Below are 20,070 nucleotides of genomic sequence, written 5' to 3'. Positions count from 1 at the left end.
CAAAGATTATTCCACAACTACCCTGTAAAAGAAGATTAGCTAAATGTACCTGCAGAGTGAGCAGCAACATCAATCCGCTAGCATCACACATTCCTGGGTGTGTTGGGTGACTGCTTCCCTCCCTGGGCACTGTTATTCATTTTGCCAGCTACTGCTAATTGCAGGCCTTCTGTATAAACCTCCTGTGACACCCATAAGCCAATCAAATACCAGCTTCTCAGGATGCAGATTAGAAAATGTGAAGGAATCTGATTGGTTGTTATAGTCACCTAGGTATGGCCCTTTCAGGTAGTATTTCGAGTTTCAGTTGCGTTCATCAGAGTTACACCGAAGTTGCATTTCTGGCAACCTGGATAAATCACAGGAACACAGACATTATTATACGACAGGAGCCGTCAGCGATCTCCTTGCACAGAGCTGCATAGAGCAGCAGGGGGCATCATTGAGGAAGAGAGCTGGTAGGTGAATTGGCTCCAGTCTAAATGTCCCTAGTATGTGTCTGTATGAATGTGAGTTAGGGACCTTAGATTGTACGCCCCTTGAGGGTTAGGGACTGATGTGAATGTACAATATATATGTAAAGCGCTGCATAAATTGACGGCGCTATATAAGTACCTGAAATAAATAAATAGAGCAGAGTGTGAGAGAGGTGGAGGGATTTATTCTTTCATGCTAGTCCTCTTTTATGTATTGGCATTATACCGTATAGAAGACCGTGACCTGGCCTTATGTAAATGACATTCCTTTGCATCTGTGTCTCCAAAAGTGATCTTGTTGGTTATAAGTAAGTCTAACCTATGGCATCAAGGTGCCTGCAGACTTTGATCCGGCTGGTTATGGAAGGGAGGGGGGTTGGGTTTTGCCCATGTAATTGCTGTTGCATTTGTCCAAGATAGGCTAGCCACAAGGATGCTTGTCCCTAGCTCCCCCATCCTTCCTGCACGTGCACAAACATTTCAACATGCATCCTTCTAAAAAGATCTTTCAGTAGTCAGGTGACCCCAAAATCTTTGTAAATTCTGACAGGTGTGTTTTAGGCCTCATCCACATCTATGCACATTTTTCCAACATTCACCCATACCCTAAATGTGTAGACAAAGGTGTGAGCCCAACCCGAATTCTGGAACATGGAGAATGCCGTGAAGGAAAGCTTGGTGATGCAGCAAGTAGTCAACACTGATACATTTTTTTGTTGAGTTGGAGGAATCTCACCCGTGGAGTCCCTGTGAGATGTAAGATAGAATCAGGATATGAGGTTCAGCTCACAAGACTGGCTTACCTCTACAGTTAATGGATGACAGGTGCACTTTAGGATTGATTTAAGCGAGCGTAGCTGCTTAAGTCACGCTAAAAGCCTGAACACAAGATATATAATTTCAGCGCCGTTCCCCTCCGTCTTATACAGTGTAAATCCCCAGCACTGGCTGAAGGTAACAATCTAAAGGCTGGAGCATGCTATTTTCTTCACACTGACATTTTCCTATGTTATGAAAAATTATACATATTCCCCACACTCCTCAATGTCGCCCTCTCCTCTCAAGAACACACTGAAAAGGAGTTTGAATGATTCACGGAGCCCGCTTCTAACACAACCTGCTGTTTTCTTATTTCTCAGCGAGAATAAAGACTGGGTGCGAAATCTGTTTGCATCTAAAGAGGTTATAATCCCTATGCTGCTGCTCTACAGTCCTGCAATTCCATTCAGGAGGCTGAGCTTGTGATAGCGGAATACATTACCAAAGGCATAAAGGAGAGCTCTAGAGGGGAGACCATTTTGTAAAATAGAGAGCAATTGTCAGGGATACAGACAGGCTGTAACCATTTCACCATTCGAAACCCCCCCACAATCGACTGCCCGATAAGTGGGGTACCCCAGGGCTCTGTTCTGGGACCAATTCTGTGTATTTTGTTCACAAATGATATAGAAATTGGGATAAATAGTTCAATAGTGTTTGCTGATGTTATAAAGCTAAGCAGGGTAATAACCTCACATCTGGATATAGCAACCTTACAAGAGGACCTCAATAAAATAGAGGCGTTGGCAACTACATGGCAAATGAGGTTCAACGTAGGAAAATGTGAAGTAATGCACTTGGGGGCAAAAAATATGAATGCAGGTTACATGCTAGAGGGAGAACCTCCTGGGGGAATAGAGGATGGAAAAAGATCCGGGGGTCCTAGTAGACCACAGGCTCAGAAATAGCATGCAAGGCCAGCAGAATATTCGCATGCATAAAAAAGGGTATTTTACTTAACCTCCCTGGCGGTATGATTATTTCAGATTTTTGGTGCTGAAAGCGGTACATTATTTTGCATGGAAATATGTAGTTTTTTTTATTGCAGGCTGTAATTTTTAGGAATAACTCACTGAAATCTGTCCGAACAAGTCTAGTGAACATCCCGGGTATGATAAAACTTGAAACACAAAATCATAAATTATAATGTAATAATCATAAAAAATAATAATATAATAATAATAAATTTAATTCAATAATATAATCAAACCGAAAACACTGAAATTTGAAATATAGCGCCAAGTTCGCACATCGCTGAGCAAAGTCGCAAAATCGTTTTCAGTGTCTGACGAATTTCCCCCACGAATCATTATCACTCAATTCTGCAAGTGGTTCTGATTTACTATCGCTGTTCTCTAGCCGGTCTAAAACCGCTTTTGACCTAAAGGGACACTTTTTGGACGCCATGGACATTTCTCAGTTTCCAGGCAGAAAGAACAGACAAAATGCAGGCAGGGCGCCGGACAAAGCAGTAGGGACAGAATATATGTGAAATGGGTTGAAACAGCAATGTTTTACTATGAAAAATGTGTTTTGAAAAAAATGACATTTTTTTAAATTTTCAAATTTCCCGCCGGCGGCGGCGCCGCCCATACGCCACGACGTCACAGGGACCGGAACACAGAAGCCGGATGCCGGCATCGACCGGAGGAGATGGCCGGGGATGCTGCAGGGGACACATCGCGGGAGCGCAGGACAAGGTAAGTGCTGCAGGGACTCCCTATGCAGCGCCGCATGGTAAGCCCGAGTGTAGCTCGGGGTTACCGCTTTTGGCACTGAAACTTTACCCCGAGCTACACTCGGGAATACCGTTAGGGAGGTTAAGTGAGAAGTATGGGATGGCTTTGTTTGTCAATATCATACTTGCCTAGGTGGATGCAGTATCGGTCTGATGCTTTATCTGTCCCCTGCCAACTCTAAGTGTGAGAACTCACATGATCGCTGAGCTCTCACTACTGCTGTGGGCAGAGAGCGGTGATCGCCAGTTACTGCTGTCTGCTCTGCAACCCCCCCCCCCCTTGGCTGAACCAGGTGTTGCTCCAGACTCTGGGGTGGATCCCGACTTAAAGGTCGGGATCTTTACCCAGCCTGGACTGTCTTAGTGACATTAGCTGGGCTTCAGCCTGCTGGCAGCTGAAAACAAGTCACAGGAGTGCAGAATGAGCTGCACTCCTGGGATCCACAGGAGAAGCACAACCAAAAGAGCTTTGGCTGTATTTCTTGTTTGAGAGATATAACTATAATTCTACCACATCTTGAGTGTGCTGTCCGGTGCTGGAACTGAAGAGAGTCCAGAGAAGGGCAACAAAGCTAATAAGAAGGCTGGAGGTCCTCCATTGTGATGAATGACTACAAACCTTAACCTCTTGCCGTCCGCCTGCTGTTTATAAACGGCAGGGCGGTGGCAGTCCAGGGGCGGGTTGCCGTTCCTAAACGGCACCGCCTTTTCACCGCGATCCGGTGTCCGTTGTGTCCTCCGGACACAGTGAAACACCGATCGTCGGACGGGACCTCTGTACGAAGTCCCGATCATGTGATCACTGATTGGCCAATCAGTGATCACATGCAAAATAGTAAGCAAGATTGCAAAAAATAAAATAAAAATGTAAAAAAAAATGTTTAAAAATTATAATTTTTGGTTATAAACTAATTTGGATTTTTTTTTTTTACTAAAAAAATAACGGAATAAATTTTGGCCAAGATTTATGATGAAATATTATTTATTTGCAAAATTTTATTTAAAAAAAAACACTTTTAAAAATTTTTTTTTGACTTTTTCATTTACATAGTAAAAAAAATAAAAATCCCAGCGGTGAATAAATACCACCAAAATAAAGCTTTATCTGTCTCAAAAAAATGGTAAAAAATTAATATGGGTACAGTATTGCATGACCGCGCAATTGTCATTCAAAGTGTGATAGCGCTGAAAGCTGAAAATTGCCCTGGTCAGGAAGGGGGTAAAAGTGTCCGGACTGGAAGTGGTTAAGCTTGTTCTTCCTGGAGAAGACATGATAGCGACATAAAAATACCTCAATGGTGGTTGGGCCGGAAAGGAGTGCCCATTTATGGAGGGGTTTCCACTTCCAGCCTCCTTTAAAGGTACCAACGCTGCCCCTTGTGGTGCTTGCTTTGCTTTGCTTTCTTTGCTCTGCTTGGCCATCTATCCTTCCACTCCCCTGGATTTTGTACTCTGTTTTTGAAATAGGGCTGCAGATGTCTAAAGGCTTACATGCTCTGCCTTGACCTAGGTAGATTAGTGGTTTATATGTCAAGAACAAAGCATCTGTGAGAATACGCAGCAGCCTTGGCCCGAAACAGGGGCTGTAAAAACGCCCATTTATGTGGTGAGGCGCTGTGTATAATTTCTAGGTCGCTTTCTTTCACCTTATTGTAAGTAAGAAAGTCATTTGTTTAAGAGGTTATGGCTTATACCAACTGATAGGAAATGCAAACAAGAGCAAGGGCTGTAAAAACGCCAAGTTACATGGCGGATAGTTGTGAAGAAAAATTTTGGAAAGCTTATTTGACATCTTTTGTAAATAACTACTAATGACGGGATGATTTGTAAATATAAATTAACGATATGACATATTGCTATATGAAACTATATATATACTATATGAAAGTAGCAGTTTTCAAATTAAAAATATTTCCAGCATAGCGAGGAAACTGTTCAGTCTCAGTTCACTCAAGGAGACACATGGCTACTCGATGAAGTTGGAGGAGAAGTGGTTTAACCTAAAACTGCGTAAAGATTTTTCTTTACTGTTAGAGAAGTAAGGATGTGGAATCACAATTGATAGTGTCTGTAGGAAGTGTCGAAAATTAAAAAAAAAAACTTTTAGATGGGCATATTAATGAACACAATTTACAGGGATACGAGAAGTGGTAGGGACAGAAATGCACACACAGCCACACAGGTTGAAATGGATGGAGTGGGAAAGATCCCTTCCAACCCTCTGAGATGGGAATAAAGACCCCTTTAAGGTACCTATATAGCGCCGTCAATTTACGCAGCGCTTTACATATATATTGTACATTCACATCAGTCCCTAACCCTCAAGGGGTGTACAGTCTAAGGTCCCTAACTCACATTCATACATACACATACTAGGGACAATTTAGACAGGAGCCAATTCATCTACCAGCATGTCTTTGGAGTGTGGGAGGAAACAGGGGTACCTGGAGGAAACCCACGCAGGCACAGGGAGAACATGTAAACTCCAGGCAGGTGGTGCCGTGGCTGGGATTCGAACCAACAACCCTCGTACTGCCGGGCGGAAGTGCTAACCATTTAGCCACTGTGCTGCCCATAGTTAAATAGTAAAGTACACACAAACTGATTGGTTAAACCAATAAATGCATTTTTATTGTCTCTTCTTTTCCTATATATGTAACAAATGCAATCATTTAAAAGCTACGTGTAATTTAAATTTGGTGTTTAAAGCTTTGGCTTTTAAAAAAAAAGAAAAATATCATACTTACCTGCTCTGTACAGTGGCCTTGTACAGAACATCCCAGATCCCATTCTTTTCGGGTATCCCATCGGTGCTCCTGGCCCCTCCCCCTTGACTTATGCCCCCAATAGCCAGTCGCTTGATATGGGGGCACTGGTGCAAGCTCACTCCCGAGCCTGGCTCTATGCATCCTTAAGACACCTAGAGCCATAGCTCTGCCCCGCCCTCCTGCTTTCTCCTTATTGGCCCACTGAGTGTGATTGAGAGCAGTGGGAGCCAATGAGAAGAGGGAGTCCCCAGACAGCCGAAGCTCTTATATCGCTGGATTGAGAAGGGACTGAGGGGGTGAGCATTGGGGGGTTGGGCTGGGGGGATGAGTAGCACACAGAAGGTTTGTTTACCTCCATGCATAGAATACATGAAGGCAAAAAAACAAACCAATTTAACACTTATGGTAGTTGAATAGTACCTTTTTTTTTTTTTTTTCTTTCTATTTTTCTATTTTTCTTTTTTTTCTCTTCTTTATAACAAGCCTTACATCACACTAAGAAGAGGGTCACATCAGGAACACAGGGGTTTGTTTCTGAATGAGGAACAACGTGTCCCTCTAACTGAGAGAATCTTGAGAGTGAGGTCGTAATTATTATTTTTTAAATCCAGTCTTCTAGCTCCATCTTTTGGTTCTCATACCACAAGCACTATGGATAGCCCAAATTAACATCCCTCGTATTAGAGTTAGCCTAAAGGTCCCCATTGATGGCTTAAATTTTGTCCAATTCCTGCTGAAGTGGCTAAAATTTGAGCTGCAGGCCTGAACAAGAGTGGTAAAAAACCTTCAGCTTTTACAACCACTTTAATGTTTTCCATCATTGGACTTCATGGGCAGCTAGATAGTAAAAAAAACAAAACAAAACACTGATTATTGGTTGCTGGGGCCCTAAGGTCGTACAATAAGTACAAAGGGCCACATGTAGTCCTTGGGCCTGAGATTGGGCATCCAGGGTTTGAAGCAAACCTGTGGCTGCCCTCATGACCTCTGTAGCTACAGACTCTGTGCATTAATTAATACTCAAATATTACAACAGAAGCAATGACGTTTTTTAGGTCTGGTCTCAGCACTCTGTTCTGTTTCCTGTTCCTGTGCCCCTGCTCTGTTTTTACATTAAACATCAGAATGCTGGCAGGCTGGGCAAGGGGAGCTGAATAACTACTGGGAGAAAATTATTATTATTATTATTATTATACAGTATTTATAAAGCGCCAATAGTTCGCTCAGCGCTGTACATTACAAAGGGGGACAGAACATGTGACAGAACAATACCAATACAATGCAAAACATGAGGGGATCGAGGGCCCTGCTCTTTGGAGCTTACAATCTAGGAGGGAGGGGATAGTGGTACAGGAGGAGATAGCTGTGGGGGATGGAGTGGTAGGAAGAGTGGAGGAGGTCGGCAAGTTAGCAGGGGGTGGGGTAGGCTTCCCTGTGGAGATGGGTTTTCAGGGTGCGCCTAAAGGAGAGGAGAGTAGGTGATAATCTGATGGGTTGGGGCAGGGAGTTCCAGAGGATGGGTGACACCCTGGAGAAGTCCTGGAGGCGGGCATGGGAGGAGGAGACCAGGGAACTAGAGAGAAGGAGGTCTTGTGAGGAGCGGAGTGTGCGTGTTGGGTGGTACTTGGATATTAGGTCGGTGATGTAGTTCGGGGCAGTATGGTGGACAGCTTTGTACGTCAGTGTTAGGATTTTGAATTTGATCCGTTGTGCAATCGGAAGCCAGTGGAGGGATTGGCAGAGGGGGGTGGCGGAAACGGAGCGGTTGGAAAGGTGAATGAGTCTGGCAGCCGTATTCAGGATCGACTGAAGCGGGGATAGCCTGTGGCGAGGCAGGCCAGTGAGGAAGGGAGTTGCAGTAGTCGAGTCGTGATATGATGAGGGAGTGGATGAGCTGTTTAGTGGTTTCTGGGGTTAGGAACGTGCGGATTTTGGCGATGTTGCGGAGGTGGAGTCTGCACGAGTTTGTTAAAGATTGGACTTGGGGCTGGAAAGATAGGTTGGAGTCCAGAATGACACCAAGTACTCTGGCCTGCGGGGCGGGTTTGATGGTGGCGTTGTTAGATGTGATGGAGAAGTCAATGGGGGGTGGGGGGGAAGACAAGAAACTCGGTTTTGGAGAGTGAAAGTGCTTTCTGATGTGAAATTTGATGAATTGGTGCACAGCACCAGCAGCTACAGAGGTCAGTGTAGTCCTGTTCTAAAGCTCATTGCACACTTTTAGAGAATATTTCTATATTTGAATGTTCTAGCCTGGCCACAGCTGCACTGATTTACATTTTTGAGCCAGTTCTTTTCTTTTTTTTTTTTTGCTGATGTAGGCTATCGTTTTCCCATCTCAGAAGACCTTTTTATAGTCTTTACTGTTTAATATGGCAATGGAAACTGCAGCGGTGACATCACTAGCAACAGGTTGTCAGCATTTCAGTAAATCTTCTGTGCGTGTAGAAATTTAATGAGCCGCACACTTCCAGGAGCGATCTGGTGCTCCTTCATGCATGGTTAGAATAGCCAATCAGGCCATGCAGCACTTTGCATTAATCAGCAGTTGTCTCCTCATCCATAAAACAATTAACTCTTGGAGCTGGCACGAGGTCAGCGTCTGGCGCCACCTCACTGGGGTCTGCCCCAATCAACAGATTAGGATGATGATGCTCTCTATATTTTTTACATTGTGCCCGTCCTATCGCAGTGGCACTTTATATACAGACCATGTCAGTTGCTGAAAGCCCTGAGAACCCTGAAAACGGCTCATTGTAAATACATGGGCTGCCGGTTCTGATTTCTTCTGAACATGCTAGTTGCCTGGCTGCCATAACTTTGATAGTGGTCAACAGAACAGTTGCTTCTATTGGAAAGACTTTTCCTGTCCTGATAACGGCTTTCTTTGCTGGCATTTCCTCTCACTGGTGATGTTTAGTTTCAGTGACTACTCGGACAGGAAGAGAAAATCGAGAACCTAGAAAGATTTTAACTGTTCTAAACAAAAGCGTTCACAAGAGCAACCAGGGGGGTTCAATTTGTATGAAATATTTATTTGAAACATAAAAAGTACATCCATGTCATACCGAACGTTTGTAATGAGAAAACTGCAATGCCTGGTGGTGGCCCCTTTTAATCGAATGACACAGAGGGGCTGATTTACTAAAAACTGGGGAATGCAAAATTTGGTGCAGCTCTGCATATACACCAATCAGCTTCCAGTCTTTTTTTTTTGTTTTGTTTTTAAGATTAATTGAATAAGCAGAAGTTAGAAGCTGATTGGCTACCATGCACAACTGCACCAGATTTTGCACTTTCTAGTTTTCCATGCATCATGTCACTCAGCAGTCTGTGTAATCTGATCTCTCCTGCTCTTCAGGTGTATTTGTAAAACAAAATACTCAATTCACATAGCTAACACACCAAGATAATTGTCTTTTTTTTTAAAAAGTGACCATTTATTTTCAGGTCAGTTATTATTATTATTCAGGATTTATATAGCGCCAACAGTTTGCTCGGCGCTTTACAATATAACGGGAGACAATACAGCAACAATACAGTTCAATACAAGAGGGATAGGTGGGCTCTGATCCTGGGAGCTTACAATCTTAAGAGGGAGGGGCTAGTCGTACAAAAGGTAGTAACTGTGGGGGATGGATTGGTAGAAGTAGAAGATTCCAGTATTAGCTGAGGGCAGGATAGGCTTCCCTGAAGAGATAGGTTTTCAGTGATCGCCTAAAAGTGAGCAGAGTAGGCGATAGTCTGATAGATTGGGGTAGAGAGTTCCAGAGGATGGGGGAAGCTCTGGAGAAGAGCATGGGAGGAGGAGACAAGGGAGCTAGAGAGCAGGAGGTTGTGCGAGGAGCGGAGCGTACGGTTTGGGTGGTATTTGGACACAAGATCGGTGATGTAATTTGGGGCAGAGTACTTTATACGTTATTGTTAATGGTTTGAATTTTATCTTTTTGGGCAACGGGAAGCCAGTGGAGGGATTGGCAGAGAGGGGTGGCGGTTCAATGAAATCTGACATTGTTACTGTTCACTGTTTGTAGTTAGCACATGTCTTAAAGTGGTTGTAAACCTCAGACATGAAATATGAACAAAGCGTATCCCAAGTTTTCCTGACACCGAGAGAAAAATTACAGGGGAGGGAGTTCCAGCACACAGCCGGTGATTGACAGCCTCAGCTCTGATCCTATGTGCTGTGAAAGGGGGGATGGGTGTCCCTTCCCTCCAATCAGCTCTCAGAACTCTCCTCACTGAGCTCTGCAGTGTGTAATTTCAGCTCCCCCTGGTTTCTGAAAGCTCAGACAAGCTGTAAACATTCTGTACTTCGAATGAATGCAGAGACAAGAAGACTGCAGATATACAGGTACAACTTAGGTAGGAGGATTTAATCTCTGTGTATCACCTGAGGTCAGTCACTTCACTGGGTATATGTAAGGGTTTACAAATACTTTGATGAGGATAACTAAAGTACAATGTGTAACTTCAGTCCTATTTCAACAAAGCGTAATGCTTAATGTGAATATAAGTGACTTCTTCTAATAGTCCAAGCAGAATGAGAAACAAAATCTTCCATTCCTCACCCCCTTTGAAGGAAGAGCAGGAGAGAATAGTCTGACTGATTCACTGCGGGGCACACTCCTTCCACACTGATTTTAGAGTTGAGCCTGGCTTTTACAGGTTGTCAGCAAGCATGCAGGCTAATCACAAAATCCCAGCATGCTTTGCAGACTCAGTGCCATGGCTGTTTATAAAATGCAAAGGTGTTGAAGTGCTTCCTATTTCTTCTAGCACCGGTGAGTTAACCATCTTTCTTTCTTTTGTTTCTTTTTCTTGCAGTTAACACTGACGCCAGCTCAGCAACAGTTATTGCTACAGCAGGCACAGGCACAGTTGCTGGCCGCTGCAGTGCAACACTCCGCAAGCCAGCAACACAGCGCGGCCGGAGCAACCATCTCAGCCTCTGCTGCTACTCCGATGACACAGATCCCCCTCTCCCAGCCAATACAGATTGCACAGGTGAGTGCTTGGTTGCTGAATGGTCGTGTTCTAGGCCACGGTCTGGATGGCTCTTTGTGTAACTACATGTCTCTGCCTTTAGGACCTGCAGCAGTTACAGCAACTTCAGCAGCAAAATCTTAACCTGCAACAATTTGTATTAGTGCATCCGACAACCAGCCTGCCGCCAGCGCAATTCATCATCTCACAGACGCCGCAGGGGCAACAAGGTAAAATACTCCACAGTCTCAGGGTTTTACTCTGTCAGTGGTCTCCAGTGAATGGATAGGCTGCATTCTCAGTGATGTCACTGGTCTCCAGTGAATGGATAGGCTGCATTCTCAGTGATGTCACCGCTCTCTAGTGAATGGATAGGCTGCATTCTCAGTGATGTCACTGGTCTCCAGTGAATGGATAGGCTGCATTCTCAGTGATGTCACTGGTCTCCAGTGAATGGATAGGCTGCATTCTCAGTGATGTCACCGGTCTCCAGTGAATGGATAGGCTGCATTCTCAGTGATGTCACTGGTCTCCAGTGAATGGATAGGCTGCATTCTCAGTGATGTCACCGGTCTCCAGTGAATGGATAGGCTGCATTCTCAGTGATGTCACCGGTCTCCAGTGAATGGATAGGCTGCATTCTCAGTGATGTCACCAGTCTCTAGTGAATGGGCTGCATTTTCAGTGGTGTCACTGTTCTCTAGTGAATGGATAGGCTGTATTCTCTGTGATGGCACCACTCTCTATGGAAAAGGTTAGGCTGCATTCTCTGTGATGTCACCGCTCTCTAGTGAATGGATAGGCTGCATTCTCAGTGATGTCACCGCTCTCTAGTGAATGGATAGGATGCATTCTCTGTGATGTCATCGATCTCTAGTGAATTGATAGACTGCATTCTCAGTGATGTCACCACTCTCTAGTGAATGGATAGGCTGCATTCTCAGTGATGTCACCACTCTCTAGTGAATGGATAGGCTGCATTCTCAGTGATGTCACTGATCTCTAGTGAATGGATAGGCTGCATTCTCAGTGATGTCGCCACTCCCTAGGGAGTGGATAGGCTGCATTCTCAGTGATGTCACAGCTCTCTAGTGAATGGATAGGCTGCATTCTCAGTGATATCGTCATTCTCTAGTGAATGGATAGGCTGCATTCTCAGTGATGTCGTCATTCTCTGGTGAATGGATAGGCTGCATTCTCAGTGATGTCACCGCTCTCTAATGAATGGATAGGCTACATTCTCAGTGATGTCACCACTCTCTAATGAATGGATAGGCTGCATTCTCAGTGATGTCACCGCTCTCTAGTGAATGGATAGGCTACATTCTCAGTGATGTCACCACTCTCTAATGAATGGATAGGCTACATTCTCTGTGATGTCATTGAAACGAAATCCAGTTGTCCCTTATAGTTTTGATTCGGGGCATGGTGCATCACCCTGTACACTTTTTTTTTTCTTTCCACAGGCCTTCTGCAGGCACAGAATCTCTTAACACAGCTACCTCAGCAAAGCCAAGCCAACCTCCTGCAGTCTCAACCAAGCATCACCCTCACCTCACAGGTCCGTCCTGTCTTATACAATTTCTCATTAACATGCCAAAGTACCAGCACGGTCACTGCCTGCATTAATCCATTTCTGTGTGTATTATTTTTTTGCTTTCATCTGCATATAAGGGGGAATTTGTATTGAAACTCTGTGCTGCAACCACAAGCTAAATGGCTGGCTGGTGGTGGCAGCGTGGTCCCATTGACATCAATGGGTGAGTTTGATAATCAGTGCCATCTGTCAAACTCTGCAGACCGAGTTAAATTTGCCAAGGCTGCGGTATGTATGCGACACTGTTTGGCTGCAATGTTGGCATTTACCACCCCTTTGCCGCTTGTGTGAAATTGCTTGAAGTATCTTTATAGGTCATTTTCTGGGCAGTCACATGACTGCCTGTCTGCGCTTTTCCCCCTGGCTGTGGACAGAGTCTAAAAAAAAAAAAACTCCGCACGATTCCCCAACATCACACATCCCTTGAGCTCTTTTAGCCCCATAAAGGCAAAAACAAGTGTCCTCAGGCTGCAGTTGGGAATAAAGGAAAGATTTAAATCCCTTGATACTCCCTGCCTTCAGCCATGTTCAGACTTCCTACAGGAGCCACTGTCAGCCTCCAGCAAGGGCCGGGAAGCTTGGCAGACCTCTAGAGTGTGTACAGGATGCTGTACAAATGTATGGGAATCCTTTACACTGATCATGCAAAAGCACCAGATGGCTAACAAATGAGAAACCACAAAGAAAATGTGACGTTGATGTCATGTGAGGGAGGAAGTAGAAGCTGATTATTATTATTATTATACAGTATTTATAAAGCGCCCATAGTCCGCTCAGCGCTGTACATTACAAAGGGGGACAGAACATGTGACAGAACAATACCAATACAATGCAAAACATGAGGGGATTGAGGGCCCTGCTCCTTGGAGCTTACAATCTAGGAGGGAGGGGATAGTGGTACAGGAGGAGATAGCTGTGGGGGATGGAGTGGTAGGAAGAGTGGAGGAGGTCGGCAAGTTAGCAGGGGGTGGGGTAGGCTTCCCTGAAGAGATGGGTTTTCAGGGTGCGCCTAAAGGAGAGGAGAGTAGGTGATAATCTGATGGGTTGGGGCAGGGAGTTCCAGAGGATGGGTGACACCCTGGAGAAGTCCTGGAGGCGGGCATGGGAGGAGGAGACCAGGGAACTAGAGAGAAGGAGGTCTTGTGAGGAGCGGAGTGTGCGTGTTGGGTGGTACTTGGATATTAGGTCGGTGATGTAGTTCGGGGCAGTATGGTGGACGGCTTTGTACGTCAGTGTTAGGATTTTGAATTTGATCCGTTGCGCAATCGGAAGCCAGTGGAGGGATTGGCAGAGGGGGGTGGCGGAGATGGAGCGGTTGGAAAGGTGAATGAGTCTGGCAGCCGTATTCAGGATGGACTGAAGCGGGGATAGCCTGTGGCGAGGCAGGCCAGTGAGGAGGGAGTTGCAGTAGTCGAGTCGTGATATGATGAGGGAGTGGATGAGCTGTTTAGTGGTTTCTGGGGTTAGGAACGTGCGGATTTTGGCGATGTTGCAGAGGTGGAGTCTGCATGAGTTTGTTAAAGATTGGACTTGGGGCTGGAAGGATAGGTTGGAGTCCAGAATGACACCAAGTACTCTGGCCTGCGGGGCGGGTTTGATGGTAGCGTTGTTGGATGTGACGGAGAAGTCAATGGGGGGTGGGGTCCGGGCTGGGGGGAAGACAAGAAACTTGGTCTTGGAGAGGTTCAGTTTAAGGAAGTGGAGCGACATCCAGTCTGATATGTAGCTCAGTAGGTGTGTGATTCGGGCTGAGACCGAGGGGGTGATGGCGGGATCACCAGGTAATTTGTACACAAGAAGAAAAAGAAGAAAAAATAGAATAATGGGTACCTAGGGATTAATTGGTGCTGAATAGAAACTATATCTGTCAAAGTTTAATATGGGTTTACCTACACTTTAAAGTGGTTCAGAAGCCTCAAAGTGTATGCATTCTCTGCATAGGACCCCTTTCACAGGGACAGACCAATTGGGTCTGTTTTTCAGGCAGACCAGATTGGACCACCATTGTTCTTTATGGGCAGGTGCATGTAAATAGACATGTATCCGTTTACACCGATCCGCTTAAAACAGACAGATGGGGGATCCGATCCCCAGCCATCTAGCGTATCGGATTACAGTTGGATGTAAATGGACAGGTGGTCCATTTACATCCAACTGGATCTTCTTAATGGAGTCCACCCATGTGAAAGGGCACTTAAGGTTAAAAACCTTCTGTGTCCAGGATGCCCCCCATCCCCCCTTTATACTTACCTGGCCCAGATCTCAGTCCAGTGCTGTGAACGAGAACCACTGCTTTTCCCACTCTCTTCCTCCTCACAGGGCAGATTTCTAGCAGCATTAGCCATTGGATTCTGCTGCTTTCAATCAAATCCTATGATGAGGAAACTGGGATCTGTGTCTATAGGCAGTGGGGCTCGGGATGGAGCCTGCACAAGTGCCCCATAAGAAGCAGCTTCTTATGGTGGGCCTTCACTTAGAAGGAGGAGCCAGGAACGCGCCGGTGGAGGACCCCAGTAAAGGAGTATCGAAGTTGCTTTGTGTGAAACCATTGCACAAAACAGTTGAATAAAACATGTCTGTTATTTTTATTAATTAAAGTTTAGAATCAAATTTATTTATTAAGCTGTTTTTTTTTTTTTTTTTCTTTTCTTTTTACAGCCAGCAACCCCCACACGCACAATAGCTGCGACCCCTGTACAACATCTTCCACAGAGCCAGACGACACCAAAGCGAATTGACACTCCAAGCCTGGAAGAGCCCAGTGACCTGGAGGAGCTCGAACAGTTTGCAAAGACGTTTAAACAAAGACGCATCAAACTTGGTTTCACTCAGGTGACCACTGTGGGGCGACTTGGAGTGGGGGGTGGTGGGCGAAAAATGCTTCATGCTGACTAGGCAACCACTTAACAAGCTGATCTCTGAGCCCTCCTGTGTAGGGAGACGTCACATAATAAAACAGAAGCTTCTGCCTTGCCCTATAGTTTAAAAGCCTCAGTGTTTTTCACAGCAGGCACCCTGCTCTTACAGTCGTACTGCGCAGCTGGCCCTGCATGCCTCCTGCTCACAAAAATGTACCATTTCAGACTTAAAGGTTAATACACCTAAAAGCAGCTCTAAAGTACGTAACCTTTCAAAAAATATCCTAATTACATGTCTTAAGAGCCCAGGCAATTTACCTAAGTCCGAACCGCTCAAAGGCGTGTCAAACTTCTGCAGCAATTCATCGCCCCTCTGTGCCCATTCACATACAAATGAACTTTGAGGCGCCCTAAACTTTCTGCGGGATGCTGAGGAGTCGTTTCAGCAGGAACTGTAAATCTGGATCCTAGCACCACCAAGTGGCTGATCTCTTTTACATACTACTTACAAAAACAGGTCCATAATTAGAGATTCGTTTATAGTCCTGCAGAGAAGCATCGTGAAAACCTCTTGTGCCACCTAATTAGAATTTAAGGTTTTTTTTCATAAACTTATATTTACTGCAGCTTCTAGATTTTTCTAAAATTAAAATATTCCCACCGTTTTTCAAAGGAAAGTTTTTGTATTATAGAGTATTTCAGTTATTGTGAAATATTTTCTCACAGTTTACTTTCTACTGTGTGTTTTTTTTTTTTTTCCCTTTTAGTACTTCTAATGAATAAAGGACAGTAACATACATTAATGTGTGACAAAAAAAAGTAAAGAGAACCTATTTAAGGCTTGTGCAATAATCTGAATAAATAATTAGCCTCAATTTCAAATGAACTTCAATGAATGTTTTTGCACCCAGAATTCAAGTTTAAAAAATGGGGGACAAATATCAATGTTGAATAAGTAACACTACACATTTTATAGTAACTGTTAGAGCTCATGCACACGAGTATACTGTCCTGTATACCATAAATGAGAGCTGCATCTTGGAGGCCGATAGCCACAGTTGTTGCGTATAGCCGGCTGTACAAAATAATTACAGAATACCACTATATATGGATATACACACCTTCAAGCCTAAAGTGGTTGTAAACCTCTGGCATGAAATATGAACAAAGGCTATTTATTTATTTCAGGTACTTGTATAGCGCCATCAATTTACGCAGCACTTTACATATATATTGTACATTCACATCAATCCCTAACCCTCAAGGGGTGTACAATCTAAGGTCCCTAACTCACATTCATATTATTATTATTATTATACAGTATTTATAAAGCGCCGATAGTTCGCTCAGCGCTGTACATTACAAAGGGGGACAGAACATGTGACAGAACAATAACAATACAATGCAAAACATGAGGGGATTGAGGGCCCTGCTCTTTCGAGCTTAAAATCTAGGATACACATAAACATATTGGGGCCAATTTAGACAGGAGCCAATTAACCTACCAGCATGTCTTTGGAGTGTGGGAGAAAACCAGAGATCCCGGAGGAAACCCACGCAGGCACAGGGAGAACATGCTAGCTCCAGGCAGGAGGTGCCATGGCTGGGATTCGAACCAACGACCCGAGTACTGCCAGGCGGAAGTGCTAACCATTTAGCCACTGTGCTGCCCAATCCCTCTATAGTGTGTACCTGTCTCAGTACAAAGCACTAAGTATCATTTAGGTCTGCTGCCTCATTCCTCTGCCATCTGCATGACTGACTTCTGGCAGGTTTTCCTTAAACCAAGAGAAAAGATGTAACGGGAGGGGCCGCCAATACACAGCCTGTGATTGACAGCCACAGCACTTGCGGGGCACCCCTCCCCCTCCCCTCCAATCAGCTCTCCTTGCTGAGTGTAACTTCAGCTCCTCGCCCCCAGCTTTTCAGAGCTGAGAGTTCCTGTGTAAATTCTGCACTTGGAATGGATGTATGGGACAGACAACTGTAGATAAACAGGGACAACTTATGAAGGAGGATTTATTTCATCTCTGTTTATCACCTGAGGCCAATCACTTCACTGGGTATTCATAAGGTTTGACAACATACTTTAAACATGTGTACACGTACAGACTTCTGCCCCTGTATGCAGACTGCTTTTGTAATTCCTTTGTACATAACACCTGTGGCCCTGGGTGGCAAAGTACAGCCATATTTTGCACTATACAGCCCAGTACATCCATTTGCATGAGGTCTAACCGTTATTGTAAATGTGTAGTGTTACTTTTTCAACTTTGATATTTGCCCCCCATTTTTAAAGCTGAATTTCGGACACAAAAATGTTCACTGAAATATATCAATCAGTAGCCACAAAGGATATGAATCCACTTAGTATGAGCCAAATGCCTTTACAAACCCAGGTATTACATTTATAAATAGTGGTGAGACCATCACTGTGGTGTACATAACCTGTGCAGAGATCAGAGCTGTGGGAGGGGCCCAGCAGGCTCCACCCACTACAGGTTGCCTGCAGAAAACTACAGGCGGGGCAGAGACCAGACCAGTCATCCTGCACAAGATGGGAGAGCAGCAGTGACAGGTCTTTATTACAGAAAGCTCCCGCACAGAGGGAAAGTTTTACACTGGATTACTGCACAGATCTAGGAAAAAATACATCAAGGACCCCACAATTCATGCATATATACACATACCTCTTTTATTTAGAAAATATTTTTTTCCTCTGCAGATCAGCTTTATAAAGTGATGTCTCTGACTGAGCAAAGGCTCCCTCCCCAATAGTGTCACAACCGTAATCATATGACTGTGTTCGGGCCTGGCGATTGGTCACTCATTGGAGGAGGTCACATTCTTCCAATAGCTGGAAGCACTGACTTTTGAGGCCGCAGTAACTGAGAAAAGAGTGACAGGAGAGTGGAGACTTAAAGAACACCACCCTGTGAGTCAAAGTCTTTGCTCTCAAATTAGCTGGTAACATGAGCGTTGCTAATTGGAGGGCTATAGGTCTGACTCATCAGGAGGCATGTAAGACCTGTGCAGAGAGACCACTGCTTTCACACAGAGAGCAGAGGTCCTACCTTGCAGCGTGCTGGCAGGGGACAGACATTTCAGTTTAGGCCGTGGCTGCTTTCTAAAGAAAACAAACTATCAAACTTGTCCTCCCAATTTTTTTATGTAACCAGAATGTGTTTGGCTGATTAAAATTCAGTGGTCAGTTGATTATATTTGTAAGTATTTGAATAAAAACTTTTTCAACAGATTTCATTGAATGAGTTGGATTTGTGAACATTTTGCCCGTAGATGACATGTGTGTCCAAGAGAACGGCTTCTTTATTTATTTATTTTTTATTTCTCTTTGCTTTAGGGTGATGTGGGGCTTGCTATGGGCAAACTCTATGGAAATGACTTTAGCCAAACTACTATTTCCCGCTTTGAAGCCTTGAACCTCAGCTTTAAAAATATGTGCAAGTTAAAGCCTCTCTTGGAAAAATGGCTTAATGATGCAGGTAAGTGAGGCTGTGTTTCAGAGAAAGCAGGACACAGTACTATGTATACTTGTATACGTTTATAGTGTGCGCTGAATCGTTCATTGGTTAGCTGCGTTGTTTAGAAAAGCCGATTAGCTGCAAAGTCTTCCTGGCTGTTATTTCTCTTTGCTGTATAATTCTGAAGAGAATTTGTAATTCCACAAGTAACAAAGTACCTAGGCCACAACTAAAAGCTGATTGACACGGGAAGGAGGTCTGCTTAAATCAGAAATGTCTTGCCACCACCGCAAAGATTCACCAGCTCCATCTGCCTTGATGATGGAAAAAGGGGAAAACTTGCATTGGGGACAACTTCTCAAGACAAGGTTTTGTTTGTAGATACACTTTCACCATTTCCCGACCGGCTGTTGCATATAAACGGCCGGACAGTGGCAGTGCAGGGTCAGGTGGCCGTTTATAAATGGGAGCGCGCAGCACCGCGATCCGGTGCCTGCTGTATCCTCCGGACACAGTGAAACACCGATCGTCAGACGGGACCTCTGTACGAGGTCCCGATCATGTGATCACTGATTGGCCGATCAGTGATCACATGCAAAGTAGTAAGCAAGATGTCACTTGTGACATCATTGCTTACTACATGTGAAATCTGTGAATGATCACAGAGGTCACATGGTACAAGGCTATTCACAACAGCTGTGACCAATCACAGCTCACACAGTATTTCTCAATGGCTGCAAGAATGCAGACAGAGAGAAAGAGAAATGATTGCTTTTACATCCTATATGGGTGTAAAAGCAATCAGTGTAAAAAAAAAAAAAAAAATCTTCATCACCCCCTACAAGTAGTACAGTGTCACCATGGTGACACTGTACTGCTAGGGTGACAGTATGTAAAAGAAATTAAAATAAAAAATAATATAAAAAAATAAAATAAAAATGTTTAAAAATTATACTTTTTGGTTATAAACTAATTTGGATTTTTTTATTTTACTAAAAAGATAACGGAATAAATTTTGGCCAAGATTTATGATTAAATATTATTTATTTGCCAAATTGTATACAAAAAAAAAAAACACACTTGGAATTTTTGGAATTTTCATTTACATAGCAAAAAAAATAAAAATCCCAGCGGTGAATAAATACCACCAAAATAAAGCTTTATCTGTCTCAAAAAAATGGTAAAAAATTCATATGGGTACAGTGTTGCATGACCGTGCAATTGTCATTTAAAGTGTGATAGCGCTGAAAGCTGAAAATTGCCCTGGTCAGGAAGGGGGTGAAAGTGTCCGGTCTGGAAGTGGTTAAGAAGAATATAAACACATCTGGTAGACTTTAATGATGCGT

The 20,070-nt window shown here is 44.1% G+C and overlaps 1 protein-coding gene across 1 annotated transcript in view; it reads left to right on the top strand.

The window, feature by feature from the left end:
• The window catches only part of POU2F1 (POU class 2 homeobox 1), a 105,644-nt gene that overhangs the window by 54,726 nt on the left and 30,848 nt on the right, over positions 1–20,070 (top strand). Inside the window, exons 4-8 of the mRNA XM_089691943.1 lie at positions 10,629–10,808; positions 10,891–11,017; positions 12,254–12,348; positions 15,043–15,216; positions 18,604–18,745. Of these exons, the coding sequence (XP_089548069.1) occupies positions 10,629–10,808; positions 10,891–11,017; positions 12,254–12,348; positions 15,043–15,216; positions 18,604–18,745 (718 nt within the window). The remainder of the gene's footprint in view (positions 1–10,628; positions 10,809–10,890; positions 11,018–12,253; positions 12,349–15,042; positions 15,217–18,603; positions 18,746–20,070) is intronic.

This window comes from Staurois parvus, unplaced genomic scaffold, assembly GCF_062004578.1.
Source record: "Staurois parvus isolate SC_StPar_1 unplaced genomic scaffold, SC_StPar_1.0 ptg000574l, whole genome shotgun sequence".
Classification (NCBI taxonomy): Eukaryota; Metazoa; Chordata; class Amphibia; order Anura; family Ranidae; genus Staurois; species Staurois parvus.
The sequence above is the reverse complement of the archived record's forward strand: the minus strand, read 5'-3'. Positions and strand labels throughout refer to the sequence as shown.